The sequence below is a fragment of the Anabas testudineus genome, chromosome 14 (assembly GCF_900324465.2).
Source record: "Anabas testudineus chromosome 14, fAnaTes1.2, whole genome shotgun sequence".
Taxonomy (NCBI): Eukaryota; Metazoa; Chordata; class Actinopteri; order Anabantiformes; family Anabantidae; genus Anabas; species Anabas testudineus.
This window is the reverse complement of record NC_046623.1, coordinates 3,128,086-3,152,614: the sequence shown is the minus strand read 5'-3', so window position 1 is coordinate 3,152,614 and position 24,529 is coordinate 3,128,086. Positions and strand designations below refer to the sequence as shown.

Sequence of the window (24,529 nt, the reverse complement as noted above, 5' to 3'; positions counted from 1 at the left end):
AGGGTGCGTGGTTGAAACTTTTGGAGATGATGTTTCCACTAATTAGAAATTATATTTATAAAAAAGAGGCGCGCGTTTAATTCAACCTTTAAATCACGTTAATGCCGTCATCATTTCATCATCAGGAAAGATTGTACTGACTTTCGTAAAAGTCTTTATAACCAATAAACTACAAATTTATTCAAATCAGACGGTAGAAGACATGAACCGTGGCCGTGAGGTGTGCGTCACCTCCCACGGGGCGGCGCGTCCGCCTGTGCGCTGCCGGAGACTTCACCCCGGGTGCCGCCTGCGTCACTGCCAGGGATCGTACACAACATCGATGGTTGTCCTGCGGATGAGAAATGTGCACAAAAGGAAATATGCAGTGCTCTGTCTGTGCATCGTGGGCTTCATTATGTACAGATATCTCGGGTGAGTTGCGTTCTCATTGCTGCTTAAATGTCTCCGTCAGAGTTAGGATGCTTTGAGGGAGTTTGCGCCTAATATCTCACTTTATTACAGTCACTTAATGATCTGTTAAGTTGTTATAACAATACAAACTCTGTACGGATGTGGCTATCATATTAGTAAGTGATATTATTTTATGAAACATGATATCAACACCTAAAGACAATAAGGATTTTACAGAGACACTGAACAATACATTTGCCAAGTATAGTCTATTATATTGCAGCTGATGTAAAGTGCAGCAATTTAACTCTTGACCTTAAAATACTTTTTGGCCCTATAAAACTAATGATTACAACACATTTGATATAACATAAAAAATATAGATTGTACTAAGAAGTATCAAACCCATCAGTAAGGGTCTACATTCAACTCTTTCTGCTTCTTTGTGTTTGCCAGTACAACGTCTGCAAATTCCTACCAAGCGTCAAGTCATGTGATCAATTCAAGCACAATAGCCTATGTTCAACTTGATTTGAGTGTGACACAAATAAACCTCATCCCATCTCCTCAGCATGCCAGCAGAGCGACAAAGGATGAGCAGGAAGGTGGGCCTGAGTGCCAACTCCTCCCAGTTCACTCTGGAAGGAGAGCCGTTCCACATCCTCGGCGGGTCTGTCCACTATTTCCGTGTTCCCAGGGCCTACTGGAGGGACCGGCTCCTGAAAATGAAGGCCTGTGGCATCAACACCCTCACTACGTAGGCAAACTGCCGTGGATGTGTTTTGCGTCACAAGCCCGTTCAACCTTTTGAATATGAACAAATTCTGTAATATCCTTGCAGGTATGTGCCGTGGAGTCTGCACCAACCAGAGAGAGGGGTTTTCAACTTCCACACGCAGCTGGATTTAGAGTAAGGGGTACAAAGTGTAACAGTCCATGCTCTTAGCCATGCAAAATGGGCCCTAATACAAATGGAAACACCCTGCTCTATGGTTCTAGCTGTTGTGAGCTCCTCTGGGAATAGTCTTCTTTTCTTCCTTTCGTCATCTAAGCCCCAACACTCAGGGGAGAAGCTAGAGGCAGAGTCCCACCTGACAACAGAGGCATCTCCACAACAGCAGCGACGTATCAAGCAATTAACCGCACAGCGGTGATAAGTGAAGAGGGGTGCGATGCCTCAGCCTGTCGCTGTTGTTGCCAAGCAGATTTCACACTCCCCAAACAACAAGTTCAAACTTTCGCTTTGTGATTGGCTTTTTTTGGTGCTGGTTTCAGGGCCTATCTCAATCTGGCTGCAGAATTGGGACTGTGGGTGATTTTACGTCCGGGGCCCTATATTTCCTCTGAGCTGGATCTTGGAGGTTTGCCAAGGTAGTTTTCATGCTCTTTTTATATGAGCATGTTTTTGAGAGTTGTGTGGCTTGACTCATGACTGAGTATCGTGTTGTCTCTTTGCCTCTTTGCAGCTGGCTCCTCCGTGATGCCGGGATGAGACTGAGGACGACTTACCCAGGCTTCACTGAGGCTGTCAACACCTTTTTTGACAAACTCATACCAAAAGTTTTTCCTCTGCAGGTCACTTTCTGTCACCAATGTTTGAAGCAAGTGTGTTGTTGCTCCAGTTTCTTAACTCGTCATCTTTATGATAAAGTATTGTGTTTTTGTAGTTCAGGAAAGGAGGTCCCATTATCGCAGTGCAGGTTGAAAATGAGTATGGATCCTTTGCAAAGGATGAGGGTTACATGCATTTTATTAAAGAGGTAATACGATAAGTTAAACACACAACATACTGTAAATACTGATAGAACTGATGGATTGGTTAATAACTTAAGTCATGACAGTCGGTTTTATTTTGAAAGGCTTTACAGTCCAGAGGGATCAGCGAGCTCTTGCTAACATCACACCTGCACAACAAATTAAAATCAGGGGGTGTAGATGGAGGTACAGTAGATTTTATCTATTAATACACACACACACGCCCACTCACACAAAAACAAACTGGTAACCTTGTGACATCATATCTTGTAGCCATCAGGTCCGTGAAGCTACAGAAGTTAACTCAGAAAGACATCCAGGATCTGAATGCGATCCAGGTGTGTTCCTCAGCTTTTCTTTTCACTGTCACATGTACACATGATGCTGAACTATTATTAGTATAAGTTGGGAGTTTAGTTTCTGCAGCCAAACTATTATTCTCTGCGTGTCAGCCCAACAGCCCTGCCATCGTGATCGACTACTGGACTGGATGGTATGATGCGTGGGGTGACCTCCACCATGTGCTTCCCCCAGAGGGTATGGGCAGTATTTCTTTTTTATCTACGATACATGATACCACATCTTTGATTAGGCCCTAATTCCATATTAGCTTTTTCATTACATATCAGATCTTTGCTGGTCTTTAGCAGATTTGAGAAAGAATCATCTGATCCCGATTTGAACACAGCTTACAGTGCCGATACAAGTTTTATTGTACTGTATTATATATTTATTCTATCATTTATTGTTCAATGATATATCCTCTTTTGCCTTTATGATGAACGTCTATATTTTTATTACCCAGTTTTCCTTCTCTCTTTGAGGAACACTGCCTACAGGCAATGTAAATGCAAATGTTAAAGTCCGGGCCAGCCTGTTCTGGCTGAGCCAGTGTAACTATTGATAAACAGATTTTAGTGACATTGCTTTTACTTGGCTGTATGAAAGTTGCATATGTAATGTTAGGATTTTCCTGTTAGAGGGACTTTGTGTTTTAAAGTTTGTTTACACTGTGTTGAACATCTTGTCAGATATGGTGTCCACGGTGAGGGAGATCCTGAGGCGAGGCATGTCTGTCAATCTCTACATGTTCCACGGGGGCTCCAGCTTTGGCTTCATGAGTGGAGCACTCACTGATCCGTCCTACAAAGCATTAATCCCCAGCTATGGTTGGTTCCCCACTGTCATATGCTGGGCCACAAACAAATGAGCTGTGCCTTTTTATGCAAACTCAAAATTATTTTAAGATGAAGCACTGACACGTCAGAGTCAAATGTATGATCCTGCTGTGATGGTGTCTGTTTACAGAAGAGTTTACAGAAAGCATAAGCCTTAACACCCAGCAGGTGGCAGTGCAAGTCAGTTCATCTTTGTATCTTTGGTACACCGGCATGTTTTGCAGATTATGATGCTCCCTTGACTGAAGCTGGGGAGTACACTCCAAAGTACCATCTCCTTAGAGACCTACTGTCCCGATACAACAGTAAGTGAAACACTTAATATCAATGAGAATATAGGAATGCTGTGGCTGACATCCTTTCCTCCTGATCTTTGACCTCCTGTGTAGGACGCGAGAGTTTCCCTGACATGCCAGCCCTGCGTTACAAGGAATCTTATGAAGCAGCTATCATGTACCAGCACCTGTCCTTATGGGATGCTCTGAGCTTCACTGAAGAGGCATGTTTTATCTATAAGTTTATTTGTAACACGTAAAGGATGAAAGAAGCAGCTACTTTAATGATCTCACTTTTCTTTGCAGCCGTTTAAGTCATCCAAGCCAGTAAACATGGAGAATCTACCTGTGAACAATGGGAATGGCCAGTCCTATGGATACACCCTGTATGAGACCACCATCACCAGTGGAGGAATACTGAGGTCTGGAGACCATGTCCGTGACCGTGCCCTAGTGAGTCCTCGCTGTTCGCAAACACATGACTTCTAACTATGTGATGACCATCATTAACTAATTTCATACATTATAATATACAATATAAAATCAACATTTAAATACTTATTATAGTAGGAAGTTAGAGTCAGCACACACTGTACTGTGGGCACTGTGTATTGTGGGAAAGTGAGGTGAGGTGACTATTGGCAAACCTAAAACCACTTTAGTGATATATATATATATATCTAATACTACATAGTTTATGATATTTTTCTTCCTAGGTGTTTGTAGACAGAAAGTACATTGGTCTCTTCAAGCGCCAGAGTGTGGAGCTGGCGGTTCCTGATGGTAAGGTATGGAGTCATGTTAGACAATAAAAGCACAAGTTCGATAAACGTCATTCACAGTGCTTCATTAAATGTGATGAATGGTGAAGTTTTGGCTGTTGAAACTCACAAAAGGAATAAAAGCAATCAAACCCTACAGGGCCGGCGTACCTTAAGTTTATTGGTGGAAAACTGTGGGCGAGTTCATCAGGGAAGGGACCTTGACAAACAGCGTAAAGGTGATCGACAGATAAAATGCAGTTAATTGCTATGCCTGTGGTTAAATCACCTGGGTAGTGTACAAGCCAATCTTGATTTGTGTTCTTAACAGGCCTGGTGGGAGACATTTTATTAAACACTATCCCCTTGCGGGATTTTACAATATACAGCCTTGATATGAAACCCAGCTTTATTGATAGGTGCGTACGCTTTATTAAGTCCAACATAGTGCATATTGCTTTCATTTTGTTTTCATTTTGTGTTTGAATTTAATGCCATATTTCAGCCTTTATCAGGCACCATGGAAAACTCTCTCTGAAACTGCCAGCTTCCCTGGATTTTTTATGGGGAGACTGTTTGTATATGGATATCCAAGTGACACATTTGTGAAGCTGCCAGTAAGTTACTTAAAATATATGATGACATGATGTCTGTTTTTGTGGATGTTGTTTATGAAAAATCCTCTAAGTATTCATTGTGAAATAATTAACTCTTGTTAACTGTTCTACAGGGCTGGGAGAAGGGTGTTGTGTTTATCAATGGCTTGAATCTGGGTCGCTATTGGTCCATTGGTCCCCAGCAGACGCTTTACCTCCCCGGGCCCTTTCTCAATAGTGGGATCAACCAGGTAAAACTGTGCACAAACCAGAATTTATCATTTTGGGATAAGCTTTCTTGATGCATGATTTCTGTATCTTAAGCTGCTTTTAGCTTAGCCTAACATAAGGACTGAAAGTAGGCTCTGCCTGAAAACAAAACTTGCCCAATATCAAGAACAGCACCTGTAAAATTCATAAAGTAACATGAATGTATAAAAAATGAATACATTTATTAATTACATTTAACATGTTAATTAGTAAACAGGCACTGTTAGGCAGATTTTGTAACCAGACCTTATGCTAAGCTAAGATAACCTATTGGCTCTGACTTTCACATTCTTAGCATTTATACACTGGCAAGAAAAAGGTTGGAAACACCAAGACATTATTGTATTTTTTTATCCTGAACTGTAAAAAATTAATACACAACACAGAAAACATGTTCCTCGTTCATCTCTGACAGCTTAATCACCATCTGAAACTGCAAAGATTACTTTTTACAAAACATATACCATTTGCTACTCAGTATTCATTATTAAAATTAGTGCCACCATCTTTCTTCCAGAAATGTAACTGTGGATGGCTTAATGCATGCCCTACCAGTGTTAAAATGTAGTAAAATATGTTTATATTACATTTCCTCTATAGAGAGTGTCATTTAGTGTAGTAAATTCAAACTAACAAAAACACCTTTCTTTAGAAACTCGTCAGACTATATTAAGAAAGGAAAATTATGCTCTATGATATTTATTCCAGAAATTAAAGCTTTATTTAAAAGGTGGATTCAATCAGGACAGAAGATGCAGTGTAAGGTCTATGTTATCATCTGTCCAAGAAGACAAATATGTACAAATGTTCTGCTTGAGAAACAGATGCTTCATAGCTCCTGGACTGCACCAATAAATAAAACAAGATAGAAACCAGTGTGCAAAGACATTGTGTGGAGGAGACTCAGATCAGCTGTCTCATGCCAAAAAAAACCCTACTAGACTGTCAAATTGGAGGAAAAGACTGGAGTGCTTTAGATGACTGGAATCAAGTCTTGTGGACTGATGAATTCAAGTTTGAGGTGTTTGGATCCCAGTGAAGAACATACAGTACAGAACTTAGACACAGAGCATTGTGCTCATGAATAAATGATAGATGCCTGCCTAACACCATCAGTGAAGCATGGAGGTGGAAACGTGATCATATGGGGATGCTTTTGCAATGTGTTAGTGGGCAATTTGCATTGTGTGCAAGACTCAATTATTGTGGATACTGCTACACATTCAGTCATACCATATACTCTGTGAAACTACTGATTCAGGATATCTTAATTTTACAGCAGACAGTGACCCCAATAATTCTTCTTGATGAAACCAACAAAAAAGAATAAGAACATGTGTCTAGGTGTTTCCAAACTTTTCCGTGCCAGTTTACAAGAGAGTGGTTGATTTTTTGGCCTTACTCAGCAAGAAAACAAACATTTACAATTCTATATAAGTCTATACAAGCTCACTTTCTCTCGCTTTTTATTCAATAATTAAGGTCATTGTGTTTGAGGAACAAGAGGGAGACTACAAGGTCCACTTTGAGAATACACCTGATCTTGGCATGACAGCTGACATCCAGTGAATGTCATCACTGTTTGGACATGTGGGGACTGTTCTTGTGTTTTTGTGTAAAAATAACTTTGCTTATCACATCAGGTCAATTCAGGGATAACCATGTTCTTAATATCATGTTCTTTTTGTAATATAATACACACACTAAGCTCAATATTTAGCCACATTAACTCAAATCAAAGAAATAATGAATCAGGTTTGTATGGGAGCAGCTTATATATGTACATACAGTACCTTTAGTTACAGTGACTCACCATGTTCACCCTTTTACCCCTGGATTATTTCTGTTTGGTGATGATAGTTTTGTCATATTATTAGAATTGTATTGCTTGTGTGAATATTCTGCAGAATGTGTCATGTGTTTATGGGTCAGAGCTAAGGGAGGAGTGAAGTGAACAGCTTCAAATGCAGCACTGTAGCAAGAACAAACTCCTAAAGTGAAAGTCCAAGGTTTTAGATGCTTGTCACATGGTTAACTACCCAAACCTGCATTGGTCACAACATCTGAGAGCATATTAGCATTTGTAAGCAGTGCCACTGCAAGTCAATAGAGTATGAAATCATCACTTGCAAGCCACCCAACCATGGTGGGGATAATTAAACTGTGTAATACAGCTATTTAAAAGGAAGACTGTCACAAGCATAGCTGAAGTGAATGGTGCCATTTACACTGGAACAATAAATAATTCTGCAGAGAAACGTAATAACCTCATGAAGAAATGTGTGAAGATGACAGATCCCGAGGGATACTGTATCTTCTCTTAAATACTGCATGAGTAAACTGCAGTAATGTTACAGCATATCAGATATAATGAACAATAAACAATAAACAAAAAACAATAAACAAGAGCTTGGAGTCAGGGACTAACAGAGGATGTTGTTGTTGCACAATAAAAAATCATTGCTCTGTGTTTCTGACTGTATGTTTGTCTGTGTTCTTATGATGTGCACTGTGGCAGCTGAGCTGTGTGTAGCAGGACTCCCAATTAGTGCTCGGTTCAGGGTGTTATCTATATAGTTCAGCGTTGTACAGTACAAGTAGGGAGGGCTCAGATCCCCACAGTGCAGTCTGTCAGTCAGTGCTGACTCACTTAAGACAAGGAGCCCTTTTATTCCTGTGTGCAGCCCTGTGACAGCCAGCTTGCCTCAGAACAAAAGGGCTCTATTTAATGCTGATTGGATGGTAGGCTGGTGTGGCCTGTGCCAAGATGGCCCTTTATTGCTTGCCATGCCATCTCTTCCTGGAGTTCAAATCATGTAATATCCTTTGTCTCACCTCTCTGAGAAGACCTCAATGGGCTTCGTTTGGCAACTCCTACCAGTGTCTCGCATTAGCCAGTGCATGGAGCAGAACAGTCCGGCTTGTTTTTGTGCAGTTGTGCTTTGATACATGCACATGGTTTTGTGCTGTCTCCCGGGGGTGGACGGGTGTTACTTCATTTCTAAGCTGTGCTCCTCAGAGCGCTGAGGTTGGATTGAATCCAGGTAGAATTCCATGGAGCAATACATCCCCTGAAACAATACATTTACATGTAAGGACAAACATAGTATCAAGAAGAAGTAGGTCTCTGAGGCTTTACCAATTCTGCCTTCATGTAACATTGGACTTATTATAATGTGGAGATTCCAACTTGTAAATCAACTCAACGTCCAAGTCTAAATTACAAAAGGAAACAGAAGAAGGAAAGATATTTTCCTGAAAGTGTCAATATATATATATAATATATACATAAGACACACAAAACTCAACACATCTGGAGGCCTAATACCTACCAAAGACCATTGTTCAGTGTAATTAAAACCAAGCTTAATGGATATGCTGCTATATTGTCAGTAGACAGTATATTAATCCTTACACAGCCCTGGTGGACAGACAGACAGAGATCAACACTGCAATGACATACTTAAGATAAGACATCCGTTTTATGATTGGACTAAATCTCAAGGTGCATATATGAGCTGTAGGATGTTCCCCGTTGGTCCATTTCCCCAAAATAATCACTATGTGGAGAGGCAGTAATTTGCATTTTGAAATCCTGGCTATTACCTGTGTCAGATGAAGTATGTCATATTTCCACGTTCAAGTCTGTAAATCCTTTCTTGCCCTCATTTACCAGCACAGGCTTCTCTGTCCGTGTGTGCCATACTAATACCTGCAGAGATGGAGACAACATGAAGAGTCAATATGAAGAGACGCTAATACGGAAATCTTCTGTCTATTTTTAGTAAAGGCTTGGCTGTAATCTGAAAGCTTAAGGAGTTTAAGAACAAGTTTTAATAAAAGCCAAGCATCTTTTCACACATCTTTTTACACTACCTGCATTGAAAGGTGCAGTTTCTTTTACTCCCAAATCACAGAGCACAGCATGCAGCATCCATTTCTTACCTTAGTGCAATTAGCAGCTTTAGGCTCCAAGTCGCTCAGAGTGACCAGCTCCTTTAATAAACTGCTCTCCTGATAGCCTCCCTTCACCCCACGTAACTTGAAGTAAGCCTGAGGTTTAGACAGAATGAGGTGCAGGTTCACTGCAAACCCAGCCATGTCGATGGCAAAGGGCCGATGTGGGTCAAATACAGTCTTCCAGCCGTACACCTGGCCCAAGGTGTTTACTTTAGGGGACTCATACCGAAGGCCACCCACGAATGCCACAGGCCACACCGATACCTTTTTGGTGGAACGCATCTGTTCATTGGAAACATAGACAAAGATACAGGTGAGTAATTGTAAATTCACATCATAACTATTTTATCTAGAGACACATAAAATGTATGTCCTCACCTCCTCAAACAGCTCCAGACTATATGTGTTATCATCATCTGCAAAGTAGACAATCCCAGGCTGGCTGTTATTTATGTTGAAGGTCTCCCGGAGCCACCGCAGGCCCAGGTTTCTCTGTATGGTACCACGTGGTATTCTTGGGTCCCTAGTGTCTCCACGCACCTTGTAGTTCCTAGGTGTCTCCACGTTTAGGTGAGTGTAGTTGAGTCCTGTCTCCAGGAGCAGACGGCTGACCAGAGTGGTCCTCCTTTGGGAGTCCTCCACCAGAATCCAGTGCAGGTTGGGCACATGGAGCAAGGTGTTAGCCAGACGTGTCAGCTCTGCCTTCTGGACTGGTCGACTATAGGTTGGAGTGATAAGATGGATGGTGGGCAGGATGTCAGACCAGGGAGGAGGCCGGCTGTAGACGTACTCAGTGCGCACCACCTCCACAATGTCCCGATTCTGAAGTGAACAGGACTCCTTGAAAGCAAAAGGATTCCTGGAATTGGAGCGACCATCGCGTCTGTCATCTAACCGGGAAGGAAAATGATTACAACCCCTCTGCGTGCAGTCAACTGCTGAATAGTTGAGACCATCTAGCTGCATTTATTCTCTGTATATTTAAAAACAAGCTGTTTCTCAACAGTTGTGTGCATTTACACTCCGGCCTCATGGCCTTTTAATGAACATGTAACATTTTCCTCTCAGGGTAAACACACCAACACAGGTACACACTGTCAAACATTCTTCCATAATGTAAATATTTTCAATCATTTATCAATTTCCTCATACCCTTTTGAATAGCAAGGAGAGGAGTGATGGCATTCTGGTGCCATACAGTGATGAGCAGTGTCCAAGGCAACACGATCAACACTATGGCGACAATGTCTCGTCTCTTCGGCATCTCCGGGATCAGACCTGAGTCATGTCACTACCTGTGAGGAATATAACACATGATATTGCACGCAAGCATAGGAAGCAGAGAGCTGTGAAATCAGGTGTTGCAACTTTTCCGGTAACCATCTTTAGATCTCATCAAACAGACTGAACAAGTAAAATATAAGAAAAAGTTAAAAAAAAAAAAAGTCTGTAACTATTTTATCAATGCATATCTTATGATGTTTTTATTTTTTTTTACTTTATTATTTTTTGCATAACTCTTATAGAGTGCTGCATAATGTAAGATGTTTTGCTGTTTTTGCTGCAATTCGAAGTGTCTTTCATAAGACTCCATTTAGAGTTTTGGTTTTTCAAAGAAGCATCCTCTGCTTTTATTGGTATATATTTAGCCGTCTCTCTTCAGCCCGTGAATGGATGGGCTGGTTCTCTGAGTTTTGAAATCATGTGAATTGCATTTTGAAGTCCATACATGGTGGTCCTCTGTTGAACACTAGCTGCAAGGCATATACTGCATGGAAGGAGGTATTTTGGTAAGAAGCAGCCTCAGCCTGCTGGAGCTGCTGCAAAACAGAAAATAGGTCAGAAACTGCTTCAAGCTTTCTTTTTGCCTCATTCGAAAGCATAGTGGTGTGCTATAGAGAACATTTGAAGTAATGATGCTAAGAGGGCTGCATTGTGGTGAAAAGGGTCAGGCTCTATACTGCCTGTAAGGACGATGACACAAAGATGTTGATAGACTTTATGTATTCTGCCTTTTGTATGTTTGCAGTGAAACCATAAAACTGCCTATTATAAGGAAGAACATCTATATGTTCTTAAGAGTTTTTTACTGAATTCCCTAACAGTGGCCTTTATTTGGCTCCATGGTGGACCTCAGTCAGGCCGTGTTTACTTGTTGACTCAGTATATTGTCTAATTCCATCACTGCAGGTAATTTCCATGGATGATGTTAAACTACAACAAATAAAGCTCAACACTTATTCCAGCATGTCTACATTAGATGTTTTGACAGATGATGGGGATGTATGGCAAAAAGAAATGACTTGTAAAATTAAAAGTGGAAAATAAAAAGTATAATGTGGGGATACAGCTAATTTGAAAAATTACAAAAATTCAGATGTTAATTATAGTAGAGTGAGTCATCCATCATAAGGTTGGTGCTCTTAAGTGGCATCACATGACCAGGCCAGCACCCTGCATGGTAGCACACTGCTGCCAGCGTGTGAGTGCATGTACGATTTTGTAAATGAGAGGCAAATTGTAAAGCGCTTAAGCACTACAGTAAATAACTGCAGTCCATTTCCATTCTACCTTACCCAGTTTAACAGCCAACACACACTTTTGTTCCATGGATTGATACTGTCCACTGTATACGAGTCCTGAAGAAGAGAAGAAAAAGAAAACATACAGTACATATGATTAGAATCGATTTGACAGCATGATGTGTATCTCAGGATAGTAATGTAAATATGTGAAGAAAGACATCTGTAGTGAAATCTACTGAATATGTGTTTTGTCATGCTCAGCATCCTTACACTTTGACCGAATCACTAAAAATTATACAATGCCACGAAGGCTCATTCCAGACAAATTAATCTGAATGGATGCACATGTTGCAACAAAACTTAAACAAATAGAAATAATGATTTACACACAGTTTTAAAAGAAATACAGCTTCTGTGAAAAGTAAACTAGAATTACTGCATTACAGTTGACATTGTAGTTTACACACGTCTGTCCAGACTCATATTCTGAGTTTATACATGAGTCCAAGCTGACATATGCCAGATGTAATAAAATTCTTACCAGGTGTTTCTGAGATATAGCATTGGTGGGAATAGGACATACACAAGATCACAGGAACCTTTGACCTTTGAGCACCAAAATCCAATCAGTTCATCCTTGAACCCAAATGACAATATAAACATTCACAACAATCTAATCAGTTCATCATAGACTCCAAGAGGACAGTTGTGCCAAGTTTGAAGAAATTCCTTCAAAGTGTTCTGCACATATTTCATTCACAAGCGTTGGGTGGCCGTACTAATGGATGGACGGACAAATTAAGTCTTGAATAAACAACAAATCTATCCTCCTAAACCTTCTGCAGCATCAGGCATGTGATGGGTCCTCTCACCTCACCTCCTTCTTTTATCATTATAACTGCAGTGCAGGAACCTGGTTGAAGCAGAGTTCCAGTACCCACTCCAGAGACAACATTTACAGTTGTGTAACCTCCAGTATTTGAATAGTTTGTATGATGTAGCAAGATGTTTTAAACTGCTTCGTATAAATACACAAAAAGTTAAATACAGACTGATCCATAAAAAGTCAGAATATTAACTGTGTCATTGAATATGTAACAGTATTAAATATTATGTGTCATTACAGGAAATCAGTGGTGCATAATTTTCTTTCCTGATGTCTTGCAGAGACTCTAATTTCTCATCTTGACAGCAGTTTTTTGGAATAGGGAAAGTGTATCTTGAACACTGCATTTTACACGTCAAGATCATCTCCGATTCTTTTACTGAGTCTGAGACGCATCAACTAGAGAATCTGCAGTGCCACAAACTGACAGTATCCTCATACCAGAGGAATCAAAAAAACAAGTTGGGATTTTAGAAAAGTCTTAATAATTCAAGGAAATGTAGAAACTAGCACAATAAAGTAAAATACAAATGCTTTCTCAGTAACATTTGGAAAAACATAGTTATTTGCATTATGAACTGAGGTACAGTGGGTTAGCTTCTGCAGCTACTGAACCACCAGGATGACTAAAAACAGCATCTCAGCAGTCTGATGCCCCTTTATGCCCCCAGATGAAGTGAAGTTTTGGGTCATCCAAGTTTAGTCTTAGAGTACAAGGCTTGCATTAGAGAATTTCTAACAAATTAGATTAAAAAAGCTAGATTATATGTACATTTGAAAAGCTTTTAAATACTAGAGCTCTGTGGAAGAAATAAGCTGGATAGTAAGTTATTTTATTGCCTTCACCTCTTGTTTGTGATTACAACTAGAATTACTGCATTATGATTGCATGCCTGTGCTAACCAGTAATATAGTTTACATGCATGTCTGTCCAACTGTTATTCCAAAACAAATTTTGGATGAGTTTGAGTTTTGGATGTTTGTGTCAGATACTCTGAAATTAAGGGAGGATAATTTTACTTACTGTGTATACTGATAAGCAGTGTGTGAAATACATGAAGTGGCATAGAACAGAAAAATAGTACTTCAAAATAGCAATTGAGTAAATGTACTGTGGATGGATTTGTGAATAATTGATTTAATTAATTAGTTTAATTAATTAATTAATGTCTAAAGATGTGTAATTGTATTTTGGTGGAGGCTTTCTTGTCTTTTCTTCACTATTTCTGATGTTTTCAAGGTTGTCAAGGTCCAGCTTAATATTTAGTTAAAAGATTAAAATGCTCATAAATAAAAAACTATTTTAGTGAGTAGGGGTTGGAAAACATTAACATCCTCTTCATCGATTGGATGAGGAAAAACTCTTAATAGGAAAAAGGAAGAAACCACAAGATGAACAACAGAGGAGGGATTCTCCTTCCACAATGTCAAAGCAAATCTGTGGATGAATGCAATATTCTATACAAAGAAAGGCTGATAGCAGACACATCACGCTATTTCTATGTTCCAATTATATATATGTCCACTAATGAGTGACTAGAGAAGGCGGGCCCAGGCTTTTAAAGAGTACTTTATTTGCTCAGCGGTTTCCTCCAGTCTTCAATCTACAGATATCTATGATCACAGTGATACAGACTCTTTTGTTTCTCCTCTCCTCAGGAGCATGCTCGTGAGGCTGATCCTCTGCTGGTTAATCACACATCTTTAGACATAATGAATCCTTGATTAAAAAAGATCAACCTCAGTCTGAGATCAAAGGTTGTGCTAGATAATTAACACATTGGGATAGCTTTAATAGGGTCATGTTTGAACAGCATGTCACTGATACAGACACGCTAATTATTCATGCACATCATTTAAAATTCATTTGAAGGTGAATTAGTGTCAGGGCTGCAATGTAAAAAAAAAAACAGCTTGGAGCGATGTACCCTCATCTCTGGTACATACAGGATGCAGAAATGCCTCTAAAAACACTAGATATATTACTAGATATAGTACAGCAGCAGTAGTAGTTTGCTCAATCAGACTCAAAATCCAAACAGTGGATTCAGTATATTCATACTTTTGAATAATGCAGAGCAAATTGCTCAGTACAACGATAAAGTACTGTAAGCAAAACAAAATCAAATCTAACAGCTGTTGAAGAAATATAGCACTTTATGAAAAAAGGTCCTGTGTGCAAGACGTTTGCAACCAGAGCATGAACCAAATCAAAGGACTTTTTTGGGAGGTGTGTACAAGTTAATATGTTGAAGCTGATTTTTTAATTATAAAATTCCTTGTGGAGATCTGGGGAAACTGGACTGCTGGTGATTACTAACAGGTGTCAGAACTCACTGTGCATCATTCGCAGTTTGCCATCTATGAGGCTACATAATGTAGCTGCAGACTGGTCAGTGTCACCACCTGGTGGTGTTAATGGCTGATTAGTGTGTAAAGAATGTACTTTATGACAATATACAATATTCTTTTAATATTCTTACAAATGTATTATATTGTATTATATACCTTTCACAAGCTTGTTGAAAGTAGTAGTGCTACAGTAGAAACATCGAAAGAACTGATAGTGTTGAATCCCAGGAAAACATTATGTTCAGTATGAATGGAATGTAAAGTTCTGTTAAGGTGCTTTAAACTGTTTAAGCGTTTTATCCCATTAAGTTAGGTTTTGTGTAAACAGGATGAAAAAAGAAAAGAGACTAAGAGTTTGTAAAAGACAGATGGGCTGCAGTCAAACACTATTTTCCCCGTCAATCAAACTCATGATCACACTCAGCGTGCCGCCTGGATGACTGGGCCGCATCTAGTTCTGACTAATAATCTTCTACATACAAGACCTCTGTGATATGACTCTAACGATTTTCTGCATTATTATACAGCACAGATAATACAGTAGCCACAGTACGAACATGTGAACGAACATACATGAAGTAGTCAGCAGTCGCTGATGAAGCTGTTTCAAAAGTTAAAAGATTATGTGTGATGATTGTAACATCAATGGTACCAAAGTACAGAAAATGGGTTCACATGTGGAAATAAAGTTGCTCTGTTTTGTAGATATTTTGAACAAATCAATGAACAATGAAAAACATAGCTAATAAACAGACACAGTACCTCCTAATGTTGGAGCCATTATTTAAGTATACCATTCTGTTCAACACCAAGCAGCCAGAACCAACCATTCAGTCCACGTGCACATATGGACTCGACACCAAGGCTGTACTGCTGTAAACGGACTCAGGTCTGCATTGGACACCTAATGACTCCCCAGGAGCGCTCACTAATGATCGGCCTTGATTGGATCACAGAGCCGGGAGTGGAAGGAGGAAGAGTGGAAAGTGGTGCCAGCCTCAGCTAACACGTAAAACAACTCAAAGCGTCTCAATGGGTGTTTAAAATGTGTGCTGCGGATTGTGGATACGTTCCTCTTAATGTCAAATCTTTGAGAGGTGTCTTTTGAATCGTGATTCAGCTGGGAAATCCATAGTGCTGTGTGTTCGTGCTAATGACAGTCAAATGGCAGAGACTGCTAGGGGGCATGAGGAAGATCCAAAATGAAAGGAGGCTGATGAAAGATCCTGGAATGAAAGGGTAACAATCACTGTGCAGAACAAAAGATAGGCAGACCTACAGTATGATATTAAGATGACTAACAGCACTAATAGCCACATCTTTTCATTTGGTCCGTGTTCAGACTGAAAACCTGAAAACTAATTACAGCCAAACAGTTCCCTGCACATCCTCAATCAGCAGTACATTTAATGTCTGTGGCAGACACACTGCCTCTGGTTGCAAAGAAATTCAAAGGAAAAATAAGAAAGATTATTTCTTTGGGGGGACTGTATGTTTTAATTCGATCATCATTAGCATCTGTGTTGACCAGTGCGGGTACGTGATGCCCAGCTGCAGATGCATCTCGTCGTCGTTCAGAGTTTCAGCTGGTTTAATGTGTAACTGTTATGTTACATTTGGTGTTTGGCTGGTTTCGAATTCTAATATTCAGATACAGTGGGATTTTAGGGGTGAATCTGTTGGAAATCATTTGTCACTTCACCAGCTTTAATATCTGCTCTTCTCTTTCTTGTGCCTCTAAAACTTTTGTTTTTCTTTTTTTTTTGGCCTAGGGGGTTTTACTTAGAGAATAGTTTAATGAGCACAGGCCAACCATTTAATGAACTATGATACAATGTTGATCCATTAATTACACAAAAATGTAATCTACTCACATAAATGAGTGATGATCTACTTTCCCCACAGAGGTTTGTTGTGCTGTGTTAATGATGAAGGTGCTGATAGTGGTGCTGATGTCAGCTGTCGCCTCCTGGTATAAGACGGCAGGTTTGGTGCACATACGAGCAGCAGAGTTAGGGTGACAACCAGTGGATTTTGATTACAGCATCAGGTGGGTGCTATCCAATCCCTGGGTAGGGTCGTGTCCTCGGTGCCAGCCTCTGTAGAGACAGAGGAGGTCATCCCACTGGAAGAATGCTGCTTCTCATTGCAAAAACAAAGGCTAGGATTGTCAAAGCTGATGGCAAGGGGATGGGGCGGAGGGGCAGCCATGGCCGGAGGGCTCAGGACAATAGAATAAATCACATAAAAAATGTCACAGCCCCACAAATGGAATTCTTGCTGGGGGATGAAGCAGGGTTTAAAAAATCGAGAGAGCCATGCATAACATGGGGGTTGTTTATCTGAGGCATAAACAGTGATGTAAGTCACATGGTCCACTAGGCAGACAGTTAGGGCATTTCTATTCACTTTGCTTTCATTTCCTGACAGGCATATGAAAGGAGAGCGTTCTGAATGGAGCAATAATGGGATAGGGTAAAAATATGCCTTGAATCTAAAGTAGTCGACAGACGGACTGGAAGCAGCAGTGTGAAATGCAGTACATGTCATATCCGTAATTAAAGAGGATGGTAATCTTTGGGTGACAAAGTACAGTGGCTGGCTGTGAATGCTTACAGCAGGTGCTTTGGATGAGTGACTGGGGCCTCTCAGGCTTTGGGAAGATTAGGCCATTTGAAATCCCAGCAGACAAATCAGAGAATATATTCTGTTCAGCAGTGTAAAGGCATCCTGCTGCCTCACGGCAGGCCTGGCACGTCGCCGCAAGAAGAAAATCACAGGTGTAATGCTGTGTCACATCTGATGTGTGAGGAGGAGCAAAGTGAGAAAACCATTAACGTCAGCCTCCAACTTTGAATTCTGAACTGGAAGCAAATTCTCCGTCAGCATATTAGGAAGGCAGAGCTCTACCACAGATTTACACGTCACAAGAAGTTTCTTCATTTCCTTTTTATTTTATTTTCCTGATTTCGCTTCCTGCTCTTCCAAATCGCACCGTTACAAATAAGATTAATGATGCTCAGTCGCTTTTTAAGTGTCACATTAAGCTTACGTCTGTGAGCCACACTGTGCAAAATACCTGAACCCTGGAGCTGGTGCATCCGAATGGAACCCAGCCGTCTTTCATGTTATTAGTTTTACCTGTGTTTAGCAATGTAACATAACTTCTACATGGAATGTTTGTTTTCGATATTAACCCAACAGTTTTACAGTTATTAACGTTTTAAGTGTTTCAAACATGGCGGCTCTGATGATATATTTTAAGATGAATCTCACATGTCCCAAGAGCCAGCTGTTGCCATTTCTCGATCACTGGGTGACCTTTGAATTAGTGACTCCAAGCTCTCCCTGTGTTCCTAAACAAGCTGTGATGGATGGTTTAGGATTTGTCTCTTCGTGAAAGTGATGATACCTGCATTATACAGAGAGGTGTTTCTGTTATTTAGTCTATCCTCATTCTTAGAAATGGCCTGTTAGCACAATGCGGTACGATTCAACAGCAGCAAAATGATCATCCTCATGTTGACTAGTTGCTGAGAGTAAATACTGGGTTCTGTGAGTACAGTTAGTGATGTTCTGTTTTCCTAACATGCAGAACTGATTGTTCCTGTCATTGCACCACTTGGAAATTCAAACAGCATTTGGCAAATTGCTATTTTCCCATGTCCAAATAACCACAGCATGAACTTGTCAATCAAATGTTTAAAAGAGGAGGAGGAGGAGGAGGAGGAGGAGGAGGAGTCCCGATTCGGAAGCTGTTCTGCATTTTAAGGGCAGCATGGACACAGATGCATCCCCTCCTTTCTACGGGGAATAAGGATGTTAAAGCTAGTGCAGCAGCATCAGGTTGAATGCCCCTTCTAGACGCTCCTGCTCACACACATACACTACGCAAGAATAGCTTGCATTTGCAGGATGTCCTCACTTAGCACGATGCCCCTGAATGACTCTATTTTAATTTGCTATCAGCTCTAATCGCACCCTTAGCAGTGAGAAGTGTGGTGCTCTGTGCTAAAGTTTACACAGCCGTGGCTTATGGACACAATATGGACAAAGCAAAGCCCAAGTAACTGCTATAACCGGACAAGCAGATATTTGTTTAAGAAATGCCTTTGCTAGAAATTGTGCTAATAAAAAGTTAAGACACATAGTTAAATCATTTATTGTGTGGGCGTATGGAATTACAGTTTTCTACTGTGAAGATGTTTACAAGTACAGACGGTGTGAAATGTAACATTTCAGTGGAAGTGTTAATGACTACCAAAGAGCACTGTGCCAACAATGCATTTCACAGCTCCGAGAGGGGAAATGTTTCCACTTACAGCACAGTTTGACAGAGTCTGTGTGCGTGTGTGTGTGTGTGTGTCTTAATAATTCTGGTTTAGCTTGCACATTAAAGCATACGAGTAAATGCAAATGTGGATGTAATACATGGATTGATTTATACAACAATAGTAAAATAGTCCATCTGGGGGCTACATTATCCCATCACTCCACAACAAGACCATTACCCATCAGCAGCTCTGCACTTCAGCCTTTACACAGACAACAGGATGCTTCTAACAATTCATTTTTTCTGTAATCACACTTTGGACAACACTTCTATACGAACTTAGACACCTTGCACACATGCACACAATAAAACATGATGACAACTCCAGACAGAAACAACAGCAGCAAGATCAGCACTTCACGGTTAAATTTCAACTTTTGGATTCTGTTGGTTCCCAATGTTCCACACTGTGCGCGAGACTTCGATTGTATCAGTAATATTCCTTAACATGTTCTAATCCGACTGCACTGCAGAATAATTGAACAATATAAAAAAGTTACATGAAATAAACAAATGCTAACTTTTCAAACTTTAATAACTGGAGTCAGGAAATCATTCAAGAGTTGCTTCACATTCCTATTCACTATCTTTGGTTATGGTTTGGCTATGGTCACACTATAATCTAATCATTGCATGAATTTGAGTTTGAGAATAATTTGACAAACGACTCCCTCAGTTAATATTCTCATCTTCTTGCTGTTTTGCATACTGAATTTGTTGATGGAGTAAATAATTATGTGCTTGTTTCCCTTGCGGCAATCAGGATTCATCAAAATTCATGTCACGGTGTCAATTCACTAAATATGGTCATAATCAAAGTAATAATTATGTTAACATGCTTATCTGACCATGTCGCAACTGCGGTGTTTTTTATCATAGAGCAGCCAAAGGCAAGTGACAATCCGTTCTATCAGAAATCACAGCGTATACACAAATGCGGAGCACAAGTAATATTCTGCTGGGCTTGTAATTAGCTTAATCCAATTATTGTCATGATCAAAGCAAGAAAAAACTATTTTGTGTAAGTTGTCAGAACTAATGGAGCAGCTTCTCGTTTAGCCTGAAGTCTCCACATGTGCTAAGAAATGTGGCAATATTCTCAAATATGAGAAGAGTGGGGCTGGTGGACGACGTGAGCATCAACAAAACAAAAGTGGTTTTATGAAGTTTTATGACACTGTGCAATAACTTACAAAACAACTGGGGCCATTAACATAAAGCCTTCATTTAAATGCAGAAACTCTCAACTCAGAAAAGTTCAAATGTGAGTGAAATGTATATATTCATGCTCTTTCTACCCTCTGTAAAATCGGAATACATTTGCATTCAATCACATCTTATTGATTGAAAGCATTGTACACACCTACAGGGGAGCTTTTATCTGCCAACCCACATAAAAATACATTCAAACCAATCACACTCACATATAATATCAGCAACTACAATCAGGAGCAAAGTGAATGCGTGGCCTTGTCTCAGTAAGAATGCGTGTGCTGCAGCATATACAATTATATGATACTGCTCCCATCCTGATTGCAAACACACACACACGCACACACACAAGTGGTTTAGTAGTTTGTCATTTGCTGAGAGTGTTTATCTCGGGGGAGGAACTATAAAAATAATGCAGTATGTTTAGTACAGCCATCATCAGCATGGGTCATTCAGTTGAAAACATGCATACTGCTGGTATTTCTCTTTCTGTCCCAAAGTTCTAGCCAGGGGGGGGGGGGGCTTCACTTTAGCCAAATGAAGGCACATGTACAGAGACACAACGAATCGTTTTCTGTGTGTGCTGCTGCACTTCTGGATTGGAGTCTGAAGGGTCATTGTGGTGGGCAACTTCTTTTTGTTGTAAGCCGGGCAACACCTCCCCTCAGCCATATCCTCTTTTATCTATCTTTATCAGCGTGAGGCACACGGCAAAACAGCAGAGTGATTGTGGCAGGTCGAGTGGAAGTGCGCCATGTGTCGGAATAAACCAATGAATAAACTCAGGAGTAGTGCCAGCAAGTAAAGTGTGATCCCACTGTTCTTATGGTCTGTGCATGTTTTCTAATGGTATGTGTAAATACACATGCTGTGAAATGTGTTGCTGATTCCAATGCTCTTAACTGGCATCATCAACCAGTATATGTGTGGCTGCATAGGCCGTGATAAAAAAATCAACATAAAATGTGCCAGATATTGTTTAATGATAATACATACAAAGGTACATATACATGCATAGGAACTATAAATATATGTGACCTATTGCACATATTAAGCATTAGAACATGTTTTCATAGGAAACTGAGACAACTAAAGTATAGAGACACTGCTACATTCAGTAATTTGTGCACATCAGGCTGTAATATTGCATTAGATTTATCATCTAGCTGATAAAGTGGTGCATTTTCACATGAACATCTCCCAGCTTTCTTGCCTGGCTGCTAATGTTGTTTGTCTCAGTTCTCTACCTGGCATCGCTGAGCAGCTACTTTCCAGATTCATGTTTGAAGAAGAGCCTGTTCTTTGCCTGCACCCACTGTATGCTCCTGGTGCTGTGAAGTGATATTGCAAACACCTGCCTCCAAATGCATTAAACCGCGCTCCTCGCTCATGTCTAATGTAGGGACAACACTCCCTGGCGTTCAGGCAAAGTTCCAGCACTTAAAGAGGAGTGTGAACCTTTTTAGCTCATCTAGAATCCGCTGTGGGGAGCACTGTAGGCTGTCTGTATCTCCTTTGCATTTGCTGGAGCTGAGTCACGGCCACGCTGGACAAATCTTTGGTCCATATTTCAGTGTAATATTAAAGTAATAAGGAGTAGGGTGAGAGTCATATGATGAGGGCACATTAGGTCCATCTGTGTTCACTGAATTACAGTTTCCTGGATGCTGCTTTTGCAGATTAGGCGCAACACAACAAATATGAAAGCATTTTTACTTCTTCTTATCATAAGGTTTGCTTATTAGCATGTTTGTATGTGCACAGATGATGGGAATGTCATTAGGTTTTGCAGAAATGTTTTATAAATCATCACTGGCCTGGTTAAAGTATGGTTAAAATAGATCTTTTTCAAATTGATTATTAGCTGAATGATTGTTTGAAGGATTGTATGTGAACTCACATGAACAGTTTGAGTTCTTTAAATGACTCATAGCTCATAGGACAGATAGGAAATCATTACAGAACATGTACAGCCCCTACAGCCTGCATCTGGGTCCACTGCATAAAGGGAACACTGTACACATAGTTGGCATTAATGATACTGTTCAGTTTTAGTCTGCAGTTCTCGTATCGAGCACTGAGACGTGACTGAGACTTGACTGGATGATGGTGCTCCATGAAAAGTGAAAAGTTCAGTGGGAACTTCAGAGGAGTCAGCATCCTGCTTCGTAGGATGATAGTGCTGCTTTGGCGAGGACCCACTGTGTCTATTGATCTGCTCATGCAGCATTCCCCCCCGCTTGAAGTGCGAATTTGCCTCTGATGTGAACTGTCTTTCAAGTGGGCAAAGACAACCTCAAACAATCTGACTCAAAGGCTCGTTTTTTTGCTTTTGTTTTTTTTGGAATGTACATCAAGACCTCAGCGGAGTGTGCAGATAAAAATGACAGTCCTCTAGAGTGTGTTCAGAGATGAATAGGAATCACTCTCAATCTGCTGAGATGCATTAGATGTCGGTTTTATGCAAAAATGGTTGGGAAGGAATTTCAATTCTCAATGAAATGTTCACCTATGGATTTAATGTTAGCATTTATGAGCTATCTGTTAATAAGCAGCCCAGTTAGTAAAGCACACATTTGAAACTCAAATGTGCTTTTACGATGCACTGTGACATAAAGATAAGACATTTACATTAGAAACAGGTGCAGGTGGACAATAAAGTTCTGTGTCCAGTGCTTCTTTTTTTTACCCGTTAAGCCTTGAATGCTGCGGCTGCTTTACCGGAGCTGAGCAGAGCCAAGGATGACAGGCTGTGTTTCAGTAAACTAATGATCGACACAGTAAGAACATCACACTTCAATCTGACATATGTTCATGCTGTGAGGCAACGAACACCAAAGGAAATAAATGATGTATCTGAAGCATCCATGATTCTCTACAGCCTTCTGTAAATCACTTCTATCAACATCAAAGTTGTCTGTAGTTGCTACCAGAGGGCTTGACAAACTCATCTCTGCTGTAGCTTGTCTTGTTCAACATGCACCATGATATCAGAGTCGGCAAAGCAGAAAACAGTTCTACACAACCAGTCAGAAAGCGTGTCCTGTCTGTTGATCCAGCACAGTTCAAAAGGCTGGCAGAAACATGAGAAGAGGTTCAGACCTTAATTGCAGACCGGAGCAGTTGAGCATCCACTCCTCTGCTTGTCGCCTTCTCCTCCGCTGCCTCCCAGCTCAAATGAGCTCATCAGGGCAGATTTTGAAAACACTCTTCGCTGCTGCTGTCTCAACGGCGTCGCTGCCATTCACACATGACTGCTGCCTCCCTGAGTGAATGAACAGGGCTTGAAGGGTGGTACATGACGGGAACGCGCTCCAGTGCTCCCAGACTGAGATGTGGCAGAAGAGAGGCCAGCTTATTTGGCAACAAACCCTCCCTCCCTCTGTTCTGCTCCCTCTCCTCCGCTCTCCCTTCCTCTGTCACTCTGTCTCTCCTCTTACTCCACTTCACCTTTTTTTTTTTCCTCCCTTTCTTTGGATCCCACCCTTTCACCTTCCACCAAACAAGCCCCAGCTTCCTCCTCTATGCTGTTCGTACAATTGTCTGATTCCAGCATGAGTGTGTGAGAGACGGGAGAGAGAGAGGCAGACACGGCTTGAAGGAGGACATCTGTGAGTGTATTTATCTGGGACTGAGGGAGTCTCTGCTTTGAGGGCAGGACCAACCCCCCCCCCCCTCCCATCCTCTCTGAAACAAGCAGCTAGAGGCATGTACCAGTGAGTGATTGACAGCCAACACTGGTGCAGAAGGGTGAGAGGAAAAGATAGAGCTATGTTTCTACTGGGGGTGTGTGCTGTCTGTGGGTGTCTAACAAAGACTCAGAGATTGTAGAAAGAGGTTTAAAATCTCCAAGTCTGCATGCATTGAAAAAGCCAAACGCAAAATCACCAAGCAAACACGTGGGAGGCAATTGCAATTTTGGACTCTCAAAGATCACCCTTTTTGGAGCCATTAAGTGTGACTCTTCCTCTTTTTGAAATGTGTGACATTTACAAGAAATGCTAAGCTAATCCACCAAACTTGAGCCTAACCT

The 24,529-nt window shown here is 40.7% G+C and overlaps 2 protein-coding genes across 4 annotated transcripts; one reads left to right on the top strand and one right to left on the bottom strand.

The window, feature by feature from the left end:
- The first annotated feature begins 310 nt into the window (after positions 1–310).
- On the top strand, positions 311–8,280 carry LOC113170778 (beta-galactosidase-1-like protein 2). The gene is made up of 19 exons (XM_026373028.1): positions 311–414; positions 965–1,150; positions 1,235–1,303; positions 1,669–1,764; positions 1,860–1,968; positions 2,061–2,153; positions 2,253–2,334; positions 2,422–2,486; positions 2,601–2,685; positions 3,180–3,317; positions 3,551–3,631; positions 3,716–3,825; positions 3,908–4,054; positions 4,318–4,389; positions 4,523–4,601; positions 4,694–4,781; positions 4,868–4,979; positions 5,093–5,209; positions 6,711–8,280. Exons 1-19 carry the CDS (start codon positions 323–325, stop codon positions 6,795–6,797), a joined length of 1,908 nt encoding a protein of 635 aa, XP_026228813.1. The 5' UTR covers positions 311–322; the 3' UTR covers positions 6,798–8,280.
- On the bottom strand, positions 8,188–23,983 carry LOC113170777 (galactosylgalactosylxylosylprotein 3-beta-glucuronosyltransferase 1). 3 transcript variants are annotated; one of them, XM_026373025.1, is made up of 7 exons: positions 23,599–23,983; positions 11,765–11,827; positions 10,341–10,483; positions 9,567–10,078; positions 9,174–9,470; positions 8,835–8,940; positions 8,188–8,299 (listed from the first exon to the last, which is right to left on the bottom strand). In XM_026373025.1, exons 3-6 carry the CDS (start codon positions 10,450–10,452, stop codon positions 8,854–8,856), a joined length of 1,008 nt encoding a protein of 335 aa, XP_026228810.1. In that variant the 5' UTR covers positions 10,453–10,483; positions 11,765–11,827; positions 23,599–23,983; the 3' UTR covers positions 8,188–8,299; positions 8,835–8,853. The 3 variants fall into 3 exon arrangements, with proteins under 3 accessions (XP_026228810.1, XP_026228811.1, XP_026228812.1); XM_026373026.1 differs by lacking the exons at positions 11,765–11,827; positions 23,599–23,983 and having other exon boundaries at positions 10,341–10,577; XM_026373027.1 differs by lacking the exons at positions 11,765–11,827; positions 23,599–23,983 and having other exon boundaries at positions 9,567–10,028; positions 10,341–10,485.
- Positions 23,984–24,529: the final 546 nt, after the last annotated feature.